The sequence below is a fragment of the Saccopteryx leptura genome, chromosome 2, assembly GCF_036850995.1.
Source record: "Saccopteryx leptura isolate mSacLep1 chromosome 2, mSacLep1_pri_phased_curated, whole genome shotgun sequence".
In the NCBI taxonomy this organism is placed as follows: domain Eukaryota; kingdom Metazoa; phylum Chordata; class Mammalia; order Chiroptera; family Emballonuridae; genus Saccopteryx; species Saccopteryx leptura.
Window position 1 is genome coordinate 265,886,451 of NC_089504.1, and position 16,756 is coordinate 265,903,206.

At 41.9% G+C, this 16,756-nt stretch overlaps 1 protein-coding gene and 1 pseudogene across 1 annotated transcript; one reads left to right on the forward strand and one right to left on the reverse strand.

Annotated features, from left to right (window-relative positions):
- The first annotated feature begins 2,290 nt into the window (after positions 1–2,290).
- Positions 2,291–3,114, forward strand: LOC136393420 (calcyclin-binding protein-like; annotated as a pseudogene).
- Positions 3,115–6,760: 3,646 nt separating this feature from the next.
- On the reverse strand, positions 6,761–16,550 carry ARPC5 (actin related protein 2/3 complex subunit 5). The gene is made up of 4 exons (XM_066361706.1): positions 16,180–16,550; positions 13,920–13,991; positions 11,544–11,720; positions 6,761–8,112 (listed from the first exon to the last, which is right to left on the reverse strand). Exons 1-4 carry the CDS (start codon positions 16,321–16,323, stop codon positions 8,050–8,052), a joined length of 456 nt encoding a protein of 151 aa, XP_066217803.1. The 5' UTR covers positions 16,324–16,550; the 3' UTR covers positions 6,761–8,049.
- Positions 16,551–16,756: the final 206 nt, after the last annotated feature.

Sequence of the window (16,756 nt, forward strand, 5' to 3'; positions counted from 1 at the left end):
CCCTCCTTACAGTCACTGTTATGGTGATTTGTACCTCACCCAGCCAGTTTCTCCTCCACATTTCCAACCAATCCAGCCCACATCCCTGCTCATGGAGCAACACTGACCACTTTGATGTTCTGTTTCTGACTCTGTTGGAAGAATGCAGGGGGTGGACTTGTGAGACAGTATTTATGAAATCTACAGTAGTGTCCAGTAATGTACACTTGACATTCACTAATTATCCACACACTGACTCACCCAAAGCAACTTCAGTCCTGCAAGCTCCATCCTGGTAAGTGCCCTATAGAGGTGTCATTTTTTAATCTTTCATGTTGTATTTTTACTGTACCTTTTCTATGTTTAGATACACAAATACTTTTCACTGTGTTATAATTGCCTACAGTATTCAGTACAGTGACATACCATACGGGTTTGTAGCCGAGGAGCAGTAGGCTATACCGTTTAGTCGAGGTGTGTAGTAGGCTATACCATAGAGGTTTGTGTGAGTGCACTCTAGGGTGTTCACACAATGATGAAATGGTCAAATGGTGCATTTCTCAGAAAGTATCCTAGTCCTTAAGTGACACTTGATTGTATATGAAATACACATTTATTGTTTTGTGTAACAAGAATTCTCTATTTCTGAAAACTTTTCTTTCTTTATGAGCCACCCACAGGTTTACAATGAAAATTTCCATATTAGTAAAGTGGGGTCCACAGTTGATTGATCTAGAGGTTGGGTCTAAATGTAATCTGAACCAATCAGAATTCTTCCCTGGGACTTTAGATGGAAAACTGGGAAAGAGAAGTTGGCCTGGGGTCTGGTGTCTGAACTTCAAAACCGAGGAGGCTTTTGGTGGGTGTGTTTCTTCCTATGACTGATAAAGAAGAGGAAGTTGGCTCATAATAAAAATAAGAATGGAGCAGGCCTGCAGAGAAATGTAGGTATGAGCTTGGGGGTTAGCATGGAAAATTAGGCAGGGCTTTAGTCAATATTATGTTTCACAGTATTCGGAGCACTGTTTACACTGATTCTCTCTGAGTGCCACCCCTTAGAACATGGCAGTGGGGATGGATGGGGTGCCCTGGTGTTATGCTATGACACAGTCCTACTTTTAGTTGGGAATGGGGCTATAGATGAAAGTCAGGGCCAAACAACTCAGGTATTGAATATAACTGAATGGCATGTGTGCTGTAACTTCCCCCTCTAAGACCCATGGCAGACACCACTATGGTCTGCCGTCCTGCTGGGCCCCCCCATGTCCTACTCAGCACAGCGCTCCAGAGTAACCATCGAGCAGCATGGACCTTGCCTAGATTCTTCCTGGCCCAACATCTGTAGCATGTCATTCATAAGTGGCTGTGTCTCAGCAGCAGATGTTTTGCCTCTGGCTAGAAGAAACAACCACTTGGTATTATATCCAAGTTAAGGAAACTTTTGCTTTACATCTGAGGACCAAGAAAATTTGAAACCAGTGCTTAATCACTTAGTGGTACCATGGTATCACTTGATGAATTTGATTTAATACCAATAATGGACAGGATTCTGCAATGCTAATTGTGTGATTTCTGATATCATGCTATTTCTTCTACTGACAAACTTCTATGTAGCCTTCAAAACCCAGTGAAATGGGTTTTGTAGCTTTTCCTCAACATTCAGTCTTGGAGAGGTAATTACTGCCCATCTGATAGTCTACCTGACTATTCCTTTCTCTGTATAGCTTGTTTCCTACAGAATGGCAGTTGTTGCTTATGTGTCTGTTCCCTAGAATATAGGTATTGAAAGATAAGAACTGTACCTTACATGCTCTGAGTAGTACCTGGCATGTAGATATTTGATTGAAAGACAGTAAAATTTTACATATAAAACATCTTAAGAAAAATACCCTCAAGTCCTGAGAAAGGCAACCAAACCAGTCAATTAGGAGTTGTGTGGGACTTTTGCATGAGGACAAACTAATTATGACTTGAACCTTAAAAGCTATGAAAAAGTTAATAAACTTAGTTATATAAAAATAAAATAACTTTTTCTTCATGGTAAAAACCACCATGAAGTCAAAAGACAAACTGTGAGAAAATATTTGGCATTTCTATTACAAACAAAAGACTTATTATATATCCCTATGATAAAAGGAGATTATACAAATTGACAAGAAAAGGACCGTCAAATGGGCAAAGAAAATATAGAAATAAATCAGACAGTGTGGCGGAGCATTGGCTGTGCGTACAGGCTGCGGGCGCCTGGACTCGTGCGGGTGCGGCGCTTGCTCTTCCTTCTCCCGCGGTGCGGCAGCTCGGGCCTCCCTGACGCAGCGCGACCGTGGCTTCAGCGGTGGAGGAGCTGCAGAAAGATCTGGAAGAGGTGAAGGCGCTGCTGGAGAAGGCCACCCGGAAGAGAGTGTGTGATGTCCTCACAGCCGAAAAGGCCAGGATTGAGACGGAGATCAAGAACAAGGTGCAGCAGAAGCCTCAGAGGCAGGCAGAGCTGGACAGCGAGAAGCCGGCCGCGGTGGTCGCTCCCATCACCTCCGGCTACACGGTGAAGATCAGCAACTACGGATGGGATCAGTCAGACAAGTTTGTGAAAATCTACATTACCTTAGCTGGAGTTCCTCAGGTCCCCAGTGAGAACGTGCAGGTGCTCTTCACAGAGCGGTCATTTGATCTCTTGGTAAAGAATCTAAATGGGAAGAGTTACTCCATGATTGTGAATAATCTCTTGAAACCCATCTCTGTGGAAGGCAGTTAAAAAAAGTCAAGACAGATACAGTGATTATCTTATGTAGAAGGAAAACGGAAAACTCACGGTGGGAGTACCTGACTCAGGTCAAAAAAGAGTGCAAGGACAAAGAAAAGTCCTCCTATGACACTGGAACAGATCCTAGTGAGGGACTGATGAATGTTCTAAAGAAAATTTATGAAGATGGAGATGATGATATGAAGCAAACCATTAATAAAGCCTGGGTAGAGTCAAGAGAGAAGCAGGCCAAAGGAGAAACAGAGTTCTGAGACTTCAAAGTCCTTTTGGCAATTGTGATGTGGAAATGTTGATGTTTCCAATAAGGACATTTGGTGAGCTGCCCAGATAAATTTAACAGATAATTTTACAGTCTTCTTCTAAGTAAAGGCAATGAATTCCGCTGGAGCATTTATTTAAATGTGCTTAATAAACATTTCCTCTAAAGATGGTTTCCTTAGTAAAATGGTCGTTTTGTTCAAGGAAGGGTGATGCTGCATTCTCGTGTGAAGTGTAAAGGAGCAAGTCTTGCCTAATGGAAATGCCATATTGTGTGTATTTTTGTTCAGCTAAGAGGTAGACAAAAAGTTATTGCTTGTAAAACTCCAGACATCAGTTCTCATCATGTAAGAATAAGTAAAAAATAAAACCTGAATTTTTGTATAAAGTGCAAAAAAAAAAAAAAAAGAAATCAGAAATACAAGTATAGGAATACATACAAATACAAAGGAAATAGAGAAATACAGTAAGACAACAAGCTTTTTTTTTTTCTTTACAGGGACAGAGAGAGAGAGGGATAGATAGGGACAGACAGACAAGAGTGGAGAGAGATGTGAAGCATCAATCATCAGGTTTTTGTTGCGACACCTTAGTTGTTCTTTGATTGCTTTCTCATATGTGCCTTGACTGCAGGCCTTCAGCAGACCGAGTAACCCCTTGCTCGAGCCAGCGACCTTGGGTCTAAGCTGGTGAGCATTTTTTAATTTGCTCAAGCCAGATAGCCCACGCTTAAGCTGGCAACCTCAGGGTCTCGAACCTGGGTCCTCGGCATCCCAGTCCAATGTTCTATCCACTGTGCCACCACCTGGTCAGGCACAACCAGCTTTTAAACATATGAAAAGATGTTCAATCTCATGCATACCTTATTTATTTTTTTAAGCTGAGAGGAGGGGAGATAGTGAGGTAGACGCTTGCATGCATCCCTACTGGGATCCATTGGCAACCTCCTCTGGGCCTATGCTGGGGTACTGAGCTATTTTTAGTGCCTGAGGCTGATGCGCTCCAACTAAGCTATTCTCAGTGCCTGGGGCCATGCTTGAGCCAATGGAGCCACTGGCTGCTGGAGGGGAAGAGGGAAGAAAGGGGGAGAGGGAGGAGTTGTGCCCAGCCAGGAATTGAGCCCGGGACGACGCTCTATCCACTGAGCCACCAGCCAGGGCTCATGCATACCTTTTTAAACCTGTTTGATTTCCAAAAATTAAAAAGGGATAGAAAAACAAGCATTCTACATTTCTAGAGGAAGTATAGTTGATATGACTTCTAAGGATGCCAATCTAGCAATATCAGTATTATAAATGCACATCCTCTGACCTAAACTTTTTAGGAATTTATCCCTAAATTGGCTTACAACAAATGTAAAATGGCTTGTGCAATACTGTACAGTGTTATTCATTGTGGCATTGATTGCAATTGCACAAGATTAGAAATCACCGAAATCAATAGGAAAATGACTAGGTACACTTATTTTTATAATAGGATATTTTGCATTCATAAAAAGGAATGGAAGTTCTTTGTACTGATAGAGATTACTGGCAAAATAGCATTAATGAGAAAGAAAGCAAGGCACAGAACTATAGTATGGTAGTATTTATATAAATAAAGGGGGGAAGGTAAATGCGTATTTTCTTATAAATGCATACACTTATAGCTGGAAAAATGCCCACAGATTTACTAATATTAGTTGATCATTAAAAGGGAAACTAGGGTGGGAGGAAAAAAATATTGAGCCATATGAACAAATTACTTATTTGAAAATAATGAATACAAATTAAAATGAATAAAAGTACAAAATCATAGGCTAGCAAACACACTGACCTTTAACTTGGTCATCAAATTGAAGAAAACATTAATATGGAGGAATTTCTGGAAACTTGGTTTAAATTTTTGGATAAACAAAAAGAAAAGCATGATGTTCTTCAGTGGCTTTGCCCATGCATGGCTTTCATTGCCCTAAGAGTTGATGTAATTAGAAAATTTTAAGTACAAATAGAGCTAGAAAAGGAGATATAAGTTTATGGATACTATTAAATGGTTTTTACATTTAAGGGAAACAAAAAATATTAGGACACATCTCTGATCCTAGGTGATGCTCAACAATGAATTAAAAGTCATGGGTTCTATGTAAATTCCCACAGTGCCACTGTCAGCCGGAGGTAAGCTGGAATTCTGTCCCTCAGCCACTTTCTCTGGAGACTTGCTTACAGCTACACAGGGTAAAGGCTGCATGTGCTACCCACGGTGGCTCTACTTACCCCCTAAGTCTGACAAATTCTCTGCCTGAACTTCCACATTGAAGTGAATTGGTTTGTGACTCAACTTGATTGGATCTAGGCTATTTAAACCCAAGGGGAATTATTTTACTCTTTGTAAAGTTTAAATTTGTACCATTGACAAATTGTCCTATTGAGGCACCCCAGGACCTATGCATATAAGTTGGGGGACATCTGAGGTTCAATCATTATTATGCAACCAAAAAGATACTTGTTATTAGCTATGTCAAGAGACTGAGGAAAATTAATAAGACACAGCTTCTGACTGCAGGAAGGCTGTATCATCTAGCAGATGGGACAAGAGGGTATGTCCTAGGGAGTATTAGCTAAATGCTGGGGTGAAAAATATGGGAGTCTTACCTAGCTGGCTGGACTGTGATTCAGCCATGTACTATTTGTTTCATGTATTTGGCCTGTAGGGAACTGCTACATAGAGAAATAAGGGGTACAAACTAGACAATTTTTATTATTTTTAAACACCCAAGTAACATAAATGATGAAGGAAACAAAAATTAGAATGAACTGAGTGCCAAGTCGTGTGGGGAAGCAGCGCCACCTCGAGGCGGATAACGTGCTGCACCTCTGTGCAGCCGGGCCTCTGTACCTTGGTTAGTACAAGGGGCTCTGGCATTTCAGTCCTCAGAACGCTTTGGCCTGGAGTTTTTCTGGTTCTGTCAGTGGCTTTGGTGAGGTGGAGAAGGGTGGGGGAAAGGTCCATGGCAGGAATATGAACAGAAGCCTGATTTTAGAGCACCTCTTTCTAAACTGTGGAGAGCCCTCCCTTTAGATTTGTTTTTTATTGGGCCTATCTTCCTATTCCCAAGCACTTTGGCATTTTTTAGCACTTTGTAAGGTGGTTATTTGTTCATCTAAAGGGAAAATAACATTTAAAAATAAGTCTTAGATTTTGAGTTATCTGCCCCATCACTAGCCAAGGCAACCTATAAGAAAGGATTTTATGAAAAAATATTGCAATGTCACTTGTTTTTATTTTAAAATGTGTAAGTGGTTGTTGTGCTATAACTAAGTGACTACCTACCTGTAAGTCCTAATGCTCAAATTCTCTTAACTCACATCCCTCTGAACTGCCTGCACGGTTCTAAAGCCTGAAAGCAGGAATCAGGTGTGGTGCGAAAGCAAACAGGCTGCTTTGAGTAGGTACGGATAAGAAATAGATTTGAGGTGTCAGAGAGTTTAGAAGCAGGAAATGAATGACAGAAGCTGCTGGGCTAACCTGCACATCTAGTCTAGGTCTTTGGGCAGCGATAATACGGGTGTTCAACTGGCATCCGGAGCGCTAAAGAATCGTTCCAAAGGCTTCAGCAGTTCTCTGACATCTCTTCTCTTCTACCTTATATTTGAATAGCCATTTTATAAACCTCTGTAAAAACGAGTTCTTGTCCAGAGTACAATAATAACCTGGTGGTAAACCAGGAAATCTCTCTCCTCTTAAATAACTATACATTCATTACTAAAGTAAGAGTTAGAAAAATAAAGTATTCAACACTGACATTTTATTTTTTGAACTTTATCATTTTTACAAAACAAAAGGCAGGTATCAAAAACAGCAAAGAGTTTATAGAATTTCTGCATCAGTTTTCACGTAAGTCAGTGATTCGGAAACTGGCATCCAATGCAGATACTAAGCATAGGCAGACTTCACTCTTGGTCAGATGCATTCAGGTGGCTTGTTTTGGAGCTACTGAATAACAACTTTTGATAAGCACCGGTCATTTTTTTTGAGAACTGATTTGGTTTGTCCAACAAAGTAAACACTTTTTGCAGTGTGGCATTTTCTTCTTTTAAAAAACACCGAGCGAAAGTACAGAATGTGTGTGTGTTTGGATCTAAACCAAATCTTCTGAGATCCCAATTACCCTGAAGAACACTGAAGACATTTATAGGGCGTATTAAATACTAGTTATATACCTCATAATGTCTAAGGCAGCTACTATATAGTTCTAAGGAAAATAGCATTTCATTTAGAGGCTGCCTAGGGTTGGAACTAATTCATAGTTTCTATGTCCTTTATGATGTGCAACCGTTTCCCCAAATAGGGCCATATTATTGGAACAAAAAAGTTTTATGCTCATGCCCAACAGGCTCTGGTATTTTATAGATACATTTGTGTAGAGCAAGACTCCTTGCTCCGGACCCTGGTGACCACAAAGAAATCAAAAGGCCATGATTGTTGGATTCTGAGAGGAAGAAGCATACTTAAACTCACATGATCTGGAGGCAAGCAGAAACTAGAGCTGGAATTGGCAGTGGTGTTCACCTACCACTCGTTCCAGAAACACATTTTGCTTAAATAAGGGAAGTATGGTCCAGTTGTGCCATGTTAGCAGCTGCCAGTCTCTTGAACATACTTTTTTTTTATAAGGATCATTTCCTGGCTAGCAGTGAGTTAGGAAATTGGCATCATATTCTCATCATTTTATCACTGTTAAATGTCAAAAACAAAAAAACAGAGAAACAAAAACCACCAGCCAAGAGGGGTTAAAAATTGCACAGTTAAACCCGAATGTAAATTATACTATATACAGACTGGTATACACATTGCTGAAATAGGTCTGGGCGCGTGAAAAATTCCCTCTATGATCCCAATTCTCATGACAGGAAAACAGACACGTCATTTTCTTCTTTACAGATATGAAAGAGGAAGCGAGAAGGCAAAGCTGAGAGACAGATGCTGCCCAATGGGCAACAGTGGCATTTGGTTGTTTTGGTCTTTGTACCAGCGACTCCCACACCCACAGGCCATATCCAGTTCCCGCTGGACTACACGGTTTTCCTGGCGGTCAGCACTCGGACGATGGACCCCACCCCTCCAGCAGCAAGGGCCTAGAAACAAAGCAAAGGTACATGTTGATGGAATCATAAAGAATCAATTCCCATACCGAGTAAAACATTTTTCTTAAGGGTTATATGTGCAGCTATTGATTTTGAATTCATACTTTTCATAAATATTTCTTGAGCACTTATCGTGCACTCAGACTGTTCTTGTCCCTGGGCCACAGTGAGAAACAAAACCTGCAGAGTCTCTGACCGCACGCGCTTCCATGCTGGTGAGATACTGATTCACATTCTAGCAGGTTGTTTTCAGATAACACTGTGTTCTTAAAGATCTACAGCATGGTGTTCTTGCCTAAAACAGGCGCTCTAGGACAAATTTAGGACACAGGTTCGGTTCTGTGCTTATTCCCACACCATCAGGAAGAGATTCAAACTGGGATAAACCAACCTAAGTTCCATTTACTCAGTCAGGATTCGCCAGACTTTTCTCTCTCTCAAGCTAAGAATCACGGACTAGCTAAGAACTCAGAACTTTGACGTTACCCTGGCCAACTGAAAGTCATAATGAAGCATTGGAAATTTGAAGTTTTAACCTGACTAGGCGGTGGTGCAGTGGATATAGTGTAGGACTGGGATGCGGAAGACCCAGGTTTGAGACCCTGAGGTCGCCAGCTTGAGTGCAGGCTCATCTGGTTTGAGCAAGGCTCACCAGCTTGAGCCCAAGGTCGCTGGCTCAAGCAAGGAGTCACTTGGTCTGCTGTAACCCCCCCTCCCCCAATCAAGGCACATATGAGAAAACAATCAATGAACAACTAAGGTGCCACAACAAAGAATCAATGCTTCTCATCTCTCTCCCTGCCTGCCTGTCTGTCCCTATTTGTCCCTCTGTCTGATTCTATCACACACACACACAAAAAAGAAATTTGAAGTTTTAATTGAAATTAGAAAATTGAAGTTGACCTGTGTTCAAAAACACTTATCAGAATACCTTTGTGTACTGGGTACTGTGCTAGATGCTGGGGATACAAAAATGAATAAATACGGCATCTTCTGGTCTACTAGGAAGAGACAGAGATAGAAATAGGTGGTAATATATAACATAATTTGATGTTTGAAGTGACAGAGCTGTGCTTTGGGTACCAGGAAAGCACAGGGGATGGCACACACCTAGCCTGCATGGATAGAGAAACATGGGATAATCAGGTAAGGCTTCCTGGAGGAAACGATACATTGAAGGGGTAAGTAGGTGACAAACTGACATGGAGGAGTAAGGAGACACTCAGGTAAAAAGTAATCACCAGCAAAATACAGAGGTGTCACAGTGGATAGAGCATCGGACTGGGATGCAGAGGACCCAGGTTCGAGACCCCAAGGTTGCCAGCTTAAGCGCGGGCTCATCTGGTTTGAGCAAAGCTCACCTGCTTGGACCCAAGGTCGCTGGCTCGAGCAAGGGGTCACTCGGTTTGCTGCAGCCCCCGGTCAAGGCACATATGAGAAAGCAATCAGTGAACAACTAAAGTGCCACAACGAAAAACTGATGATTGATGCTTCTCATCTCTCTCCATTCCTGTCTGTCTGTCCCTATCTATCCCTCTCTCTCTCTCTCTGTCTCTGTAAAAAAAAAAAAAAACACAAAACACAGAGGCGTCAAACACGCTGTGTTCAGGGAAGAGGGAGGTCCTGCTGCAGCTTAAGGAGAAGAATGACATGGAAGATGAGGCTGGACTCGGGAACCTGGACTTTATTCTTCAGGTGACTGATAAGGAGGAAGTGGGCTCCAGAGAGCGTTCCGGTGACTGGGTGGAGAAGGGTTTGAGGGAGGCAAACCCAGTAGCTGGGAGGCCAGTTTGGGAAGCCACAGGAACCGGCTGGGAGAGATGCTGCAAACTGCCGCACTGAAGATGTATCTGGGCGATGACTTGAGAAGCATTTAGGAGATAATACTGGCAAAACACTGGTGACTGATAACAGGAAGATGGGAAGACTCATAATGTGCCTCAATTTCCCCATTACTAACAGGGAGTCATATTAAGCTTGCCCTCCTAGTATTTTTATGAGGATTAAATGAGTTAATATGTATAAAGCATTTGGGAGAGTGCTTAGAATATAGTAAGTGCTTCAAGCAGTGTTGGCCATGATCCTGAGGTTACTTAGGTTTTAAAGCCGACTCTTCATCTGTAAATGGAGGATGATAAAGATATCTATGCACCTTGTCGAGTTGTTGTACAGATTAAATGGAGCATAATAGTTCACTGCCTGGCAAACAGAAAGTGTTCCATGAATAGTATGGCCATATAAGTTACTCTCTAACTAGATAAACAGAGTGAAAGGAAACTATTCATAATATGTTGAAATAACAAGTATAGACTGGGGGTCTCTTGAGAAAACTGGGAGTAATGGTTACCCTATCCATAAATGTTAGCACTTTTTATAAGCTATTCTTATTTTAGGTGTAATTTCACACACACACACAGAGACGCTAGCTTCTGTAAAACTGAGTTTTGGGAATTATAAGATGTTAAGGAAATATACCCCTTATCTGTGGTTGGTTCTATTTAAATATTACATTATTCATATTTACACCAATATAAGAGTTGGGTATTACACATTACCACTTTTTCCTTAAAGTTAAAACTTCTTCTATCCATTTTTCTTTGCTGTACAGTATACTAGAATCTACTTACATTGCAAAATAAAACAGTAAAAAAATATTTAAGAATTCTTAATCCACCCCGATAGTTTTTGAATTGTGGTAAAATATATAACACAAAATGTGCTGCTTTACCCTTAAATGTACAATTCAGTGGCACTAACTGCACTCACGATATTGTACAGACATCACCAGTATCTATTTCCAATACTTTTTTTTAATCCTAAACCCTGTTCCCTTTCAGCCTTAACTGTTCATTCTCCCTTCTTCCCAGCCTCTGGTAACTGCTAACCTATTTTCTGTCTCTATGACTTCGCCTATTTTAGATATTTCATATAAGTGGAATCACACAGGATTTGTCTTTTTGTGTTTGCCTTATTTCACTTTGTATGTTCTCAAGGTTCATTCATGTTGTAGCATGTAGCCGAACTTCTTTTTTTGGATGGAAAAATTTCTACTTCATTCCATTGTATGTATGTCCCATGTTTTGTTTATCTGCTCATCTGTTGCCGGTGAGCCAATAAACAAAACAACTTGGGCTGTTTTCACCTTTGGCCATTGTTAAAGAATTCTTGACTTTTATTATTTATTTACTTTTCAAAGATTTGATTTAATTCAAAGATCAAGATTATGTTTACTAAATAATCATCATTAAATAAGTGTTGCAAATCAGATAGGCTCTCTTAAGACCAAGGCTAGTAAGCATCACTCTAAAATTTCATTGTCATGCATTTGTCTGCCATAACGAAGAAGTCAAATTAAGCAAGACGGCTGTCACTGCCACTCTCTGCCAAGGAACCGGTGCAGAGCTTCCTACTCCAGAGCTTACCTTTTCGTGCCATTGCAGTAACACGGCACTGCTGTTGTCGGAGGGGCTCTCAAAGCCTTTGTAAATGTACTTCATTAGGAGATCCACTCCGTTCTTGTCCAGGGATTGAACTGCCTTTTCAATATCATTAGCTTTAAAAGAGATGAGCACCTTCAAGACAATGCTGCCGGCCCGGTCCTGAGGGTAAATAGATAACAGAACATTTAGACACACGTGAGGGGGTTAGAGCTCAGCAACGACCATGCTGAGAAGGTGACATCTGAGTAAAGACCTGAAGGATATGAAAGGGGAAACGCAGGGGACGTAGGGTAAAGTATTTCAGACAGAGGAAAGAGCAGGTGCCCAGAGTGCGCGTTCAAGGAAGAGCACGAGGACCTCAGGTGGCTGAAACGCAGTGAGGGGTAGCAGGACAAAACGCGAGAGGCGGTGGGAGGCAGACCACCTCGGCCCTGTAGGCCACTGTGGGACTCTGGCTTTCACTCATGATGTTGGGAGCTTTTGACAAGAACAGCGACATAAACTGTCATACATCTGAACAGGGTCACTGGCTGCCACGTTGAGAATCTGCTGGGGCGGGGCGGGGCAGGGGGGCCCAGAGACAGGGCTAAAGCAGGGAGACCAGGTAGGGAGCTACTGCAGTAATAGAGGCTGGTATTGTAGCGTGGAAGCGATGGAGGTGGGCAAAAGCGGACAGATTTTTGACGTATTTGAAGGTAGAGTTGAAAAGATTTGCTTAGAGATAGAAGTGATGCCTTCTAATTTATTAAGTCCAGATTAAGAAAAATCTGCTTTGAACCATCCTTCAGAAATAAGTTATTAGTAAAAGTTATTTTAAGTTTTATGTTTATTGTCAAGAGACTACACATGTAAAACACAGGGGTGGGTTACTAATAATGATAATACAATAATTAATAAATAATAAAAGAATAAACTTTATTTCTCATGCTCACAACTGTAAACCTATTTTTGCCCACCCCTGTATCTTACATCTGTAGTCTCTTGACTACATTTTTATAATAATCTTTTTTTTTCTGATAAAAAACTGTTTCAACAGCAAAGTTAATTTTTACCCATCAAGCCAAGCAAAGGGAACATGAAATTTACCCTTTCAATAACTCAGTTCTCCTTCTATTGAAGACAAAGTAATACTTTCAGCACAAACACTGGTCAGGATTTTACAGAATGTTTCTACCACCCAGTGTTACCTTCAAAGACTAGGCAATTACCAATTTAGAAAAATATCCTTGCCTCTAGAGCTATAATCTCCTACCCTCAAACTGTGATAAAAAAAACTACTCAAACAAATGCAGAAGGTGGTAAAGTGGAAATTTTAATGATGTTCTTCACAAGTTTGAAAAGCCAAAAGAATTTCCCCCCTTATACAAAATTATGTTGCCTACATAATTATTATGCATTTCCCTAGTTATTACTACTATTCAACTAGCGAGATCCTTGGGGCTCCTAGGGTGTATGAATAAGTATGGATGGTGGGGGTCAGTGCTCTAGCTTCTTTTTAAAGAGTAAATAGCCAAGTAAATAGGTTCTTAGGAATTACTGAGACTGCTGCAGGGAATGTAAGTCACAGCACCCTTCTGTAGGGCACTATAGGGAGGCCACACGCTGCAAAAGCCTTAAAAAGGCATTAGAAAATCTAGTGATTCACTTCAAGGAATTAATTCAAAGGAAATTAAGAATTTACCAAAAATTGTTCACTTCAGTACTGTTTATAACAAGAAAAAAAGGTCAATAATCTAAACACATGACAAAAGGCGATTAGTTTTATATAAACTGCAGCTTACCTATGTGAAGCCATTAAAAAGATGTTACAGAAATAAACTTTTGCCAAGGAAAGCTGTTCATGTACGTTGCTATACAATTAAAAGAGCAGGTTATTAAAAAACAACACTCAGAAAAACTGTGTAAGGATATAGGAACAGCAAAAAGTAATAATTATGATCTTAAGGTGGTGGGATTATGGAGAATTACTTTTTTTACCTCCCACGCCCCCATCTCTGAGTTTTCTATAATAAATAGTAAATATTTGTATAACTTTATAAAACCTTTAAAAAGAAAGCAAGTATGTTTATTTTGTAAGTTTTACTTAGTCTTCAGGCCTTTCCTCAAATTCATCCTGTGGCCTCTTCTAAAAACACACAGGAGCGATCTCTGTCATTTGAACTGTGTATCAGGCAGCGTCCTCTAACTCAATGTTAGTGTTATTTTTCACATGTAAGTTTTTAACCAATCAGACAACTTTATAAGCTCTTCAATGTCAAAGATAGCAAACAGTTAAACTACTTCTGGACCGTGTGACACTGCAGAGGATTCTGGTAAGCACGATAAGATCTGAGCAGGGATCACTTCTCCGTGACTCACCTTAACCACCTGATTCTTGGTGTTGATAGGGGGGTTTTTCAGGGCTGCCTGCAGGGCAGCCGTCATGTTTCCTGTGATGGAGGTTAAGGGGATAGCAGGAGAGGGCAGCCCTCAGGAAGGCATTGCAACTACCAGGAACCACTGGTTCTTAAGACCTGACTTCATGCACAGAGAGAAAAATCACTATGGTCACTACGTCCAGTTTTGGAAAACTCAACATGCTGGTTTCAAGTATGTCAATGAAAGATAAAATATGGGAAACAAAAAAGAACAGATTTTTTTTTTTTTAAATAAAGCAAAGACCGTTTCCTCCTTGGTTCTAATTATCAAATGAACACCTTTGCTAACCTTTCATTTTCTAGCAAGGCACATATGGAAACATTATTTAGTGATGTTTATAAAACTAAAATATGTTATCAGAATTCTTGGGACCCAAAGTGAAACTGCCTATCCTTAACCAAAACATGTCTTTTCTTGTGATTCTAACGGGAAAAATAAAACTCGAACTTTTACTAGAATTATATTCTATACTAATTGAAAATGGTTGAAAATGCAGGTAGATTATTACTCTACCAGTTTGAATAATACACATTAGCAACCCCTCAACACTGATGAAAAGAGGCATTATAGAACAATTCAATGACCACTTAGGTCATTGCTTAACTTTCTGTTTTGGACATTTTCTCTCACATTTCATTAAGGTCATTCAAACTCTTTTAGACCATACATATTAAATTTAGTCTTGCTTGGAAAGCACCAGTGAATTAGCATGTCTGAGACACAGAAAGCCAATCAGACTGTCAGAATGTACAGTCATTCCCCTAAAAGGAAAACCACAGAGAGCTCACTTGTTCCTTCATCTGTACTGCCTGACCAGCATTTGTCTCTCCTGGTTGTAACAAGAGAAGAGACAGTATCTTTATAAGCAGATTCACTATATGGATACAGCAGAACCATTTAAGTGTCATCTCATAGCATCTAAAATAAGTTAGTTTCACAGACATCATTCATCCATCACAAAGAATTTTTTAGACAGAATAACGTCCACCACTTATATTCTGAAGGAAAGGAACCTATGATTGGTGGTGAGTGGTCACTGACTTCTAGCGAAGCAGGCTTTTTGTAGACTGGCTCATTTTTAAGATCCCAAATACTCAAGTATTTAAATAATGCAAAATAGCAACAGCTGATTGTGGAAGTTGTGGAAACCAGAGAAACATCTGTACGTTGATAAATGTTTAAGGCTGTATTTTAGGTGCCTTTAAGACCAGATACAGTTCCTACCAAGTATTGTCACTTAGCTATTTCTCCATTATAATAGGACATTGATGAGGAAAGTCTACAAAGTCTTCCTTATGACCTTATGAATACACCCAAGAATAATTAGAAATGAGTGGACTCAGTAATTGAGAATGTCTAAAACTACAGCTTTGGTTATTGCAACATTTACATTTTTTTCTAAAAAAAGATATGATGAAATTACTTAATATGAATATTCAAATATGCAAAAATAAACCCAGGAACTGACAGCCACATTTTAACAAAACGGGAACGATTTCAGCATTATAAAAATGGTCCTGCTTTGTACAAATGGCTCATCTTCTATTTTATTCATTGGGTTTACTTTATAGATTTCCAGGCATTCTCTACATGTATTCCCTGTCTTTTGCTCAGCGGGTAAAGTCTCCAAGCTTCCATCTCGGAGTTTCAGTTTTTTTGTACTCAGGCCCCTTTCCCAATTAACAAGTTCTGTGAAACCTGTATTTTACCAACAACCTTAAAAAAAAAAAAAGAAACCCAGGCTGAAAGGGCAGAAGGCCTCATTCTGCAAACCGCCCCATCTCTCCCAGCAAGGAACAAACGATCCTAACGCTACCCAAACAAAACCATCACAACAAAAACCAAACCACTAAAGAAAGATGCCCATGCCTCGCCGTCAGAAATGTCTGGAGCTGATGTGACCCCAGTAAACAGTCTTCCGGGAGGAAAACTTCAGCGCCCTGCACCAGTTCCGATCGGCTCAGGTGCCTCCACAGCGCCGCGAGGGCGCGGCCGGCCGGGCCGGTGTCCGGGAGGCGGACCCGGGCGCTACCTGAGCGATCCGGGCGCGGAAGGTGCGCCGGCAGGGCGGGTTTGCGAGGGCGCGCGCCTGGGGTGTCGGGGACCTCCGCCCTCTCGGGATGGGGAACCCCACGGGGACAGGTTCAGGTCCCGGGACCGCGCCGGCGGGTGGGGTGGGGGCCGGGGAAATGCAAGGATATTGCCGCAGGCAGGAGTCCACCTCGCCCTCGTCGGGCCCGGCCTGCCCGTCGCCCCCGTCTTCCTCGTCCACGAACTTGTTCTCGTCGTACTCATCCACGTCCACCTTCCGGAACCGGGCCGATGACACCGTGTTCTTCGACATCCCCGATCCGGAGCGGCGGCAAAGGCCTCCACTTGGTGCTGCCTCTACCTAAGCGAGCCCAGCCCAGTTGGAACCCGCAGCCCGCAGCCTTCACTTCCCTCTTCCGCTCTGGGGCGTCGCCGGCAGCTAGGGCTCGAGCGGTTCCGGGCCTGCGCGCTGGCCGCGCTCCTTCCTCAGGTTCTCGTCTTGCTCAAGCCTCCCACGCCGTCCCTGCTCTCCCCCGGGGAGCGCGCGCCGGGGAGGGAGCGCGCTGGACGCAGCGCGCAGGCGCAGGCTCTCCGCAGGGAAGGGGCGGGGCGGGGCGAAGGAGGCGGGGGCGGGAGGGGGCGGGGCAAGAGGGAGGGCACAAAGCCGTGCCGCGGGCAGAGGTAAGAGGCCATTGGTAGTCCGACCGAGCCACGTGATCCCTAGGGGTTTCCATAGAAACGCTTCT

Bases quoted from the DNA above. Each gene is read 5' to 3' on its own strand.
- ARPC5 (XM_066361706.1), bottom strand. From the start codon at position 16,323: ATGTCGAAGAACACGGTGTCATCGGCCCGGTTCCGGAAGGTGGACGTG. The intron at 13,992-16,179 runs TATCCTTGCATT...ACCTCCATCACA, and splicing joins TGGACTCCTGCCTGCGGCAA to GGAAACATGACGGCTGCCCT. The intron at 11,721-13,919 runs GTGAGTCACGGA...ATTTACCCTCAG, and splicing joins CCAAGAATCAGGTGGTTAAG to GACCGGGCCGGCAGCATTGT.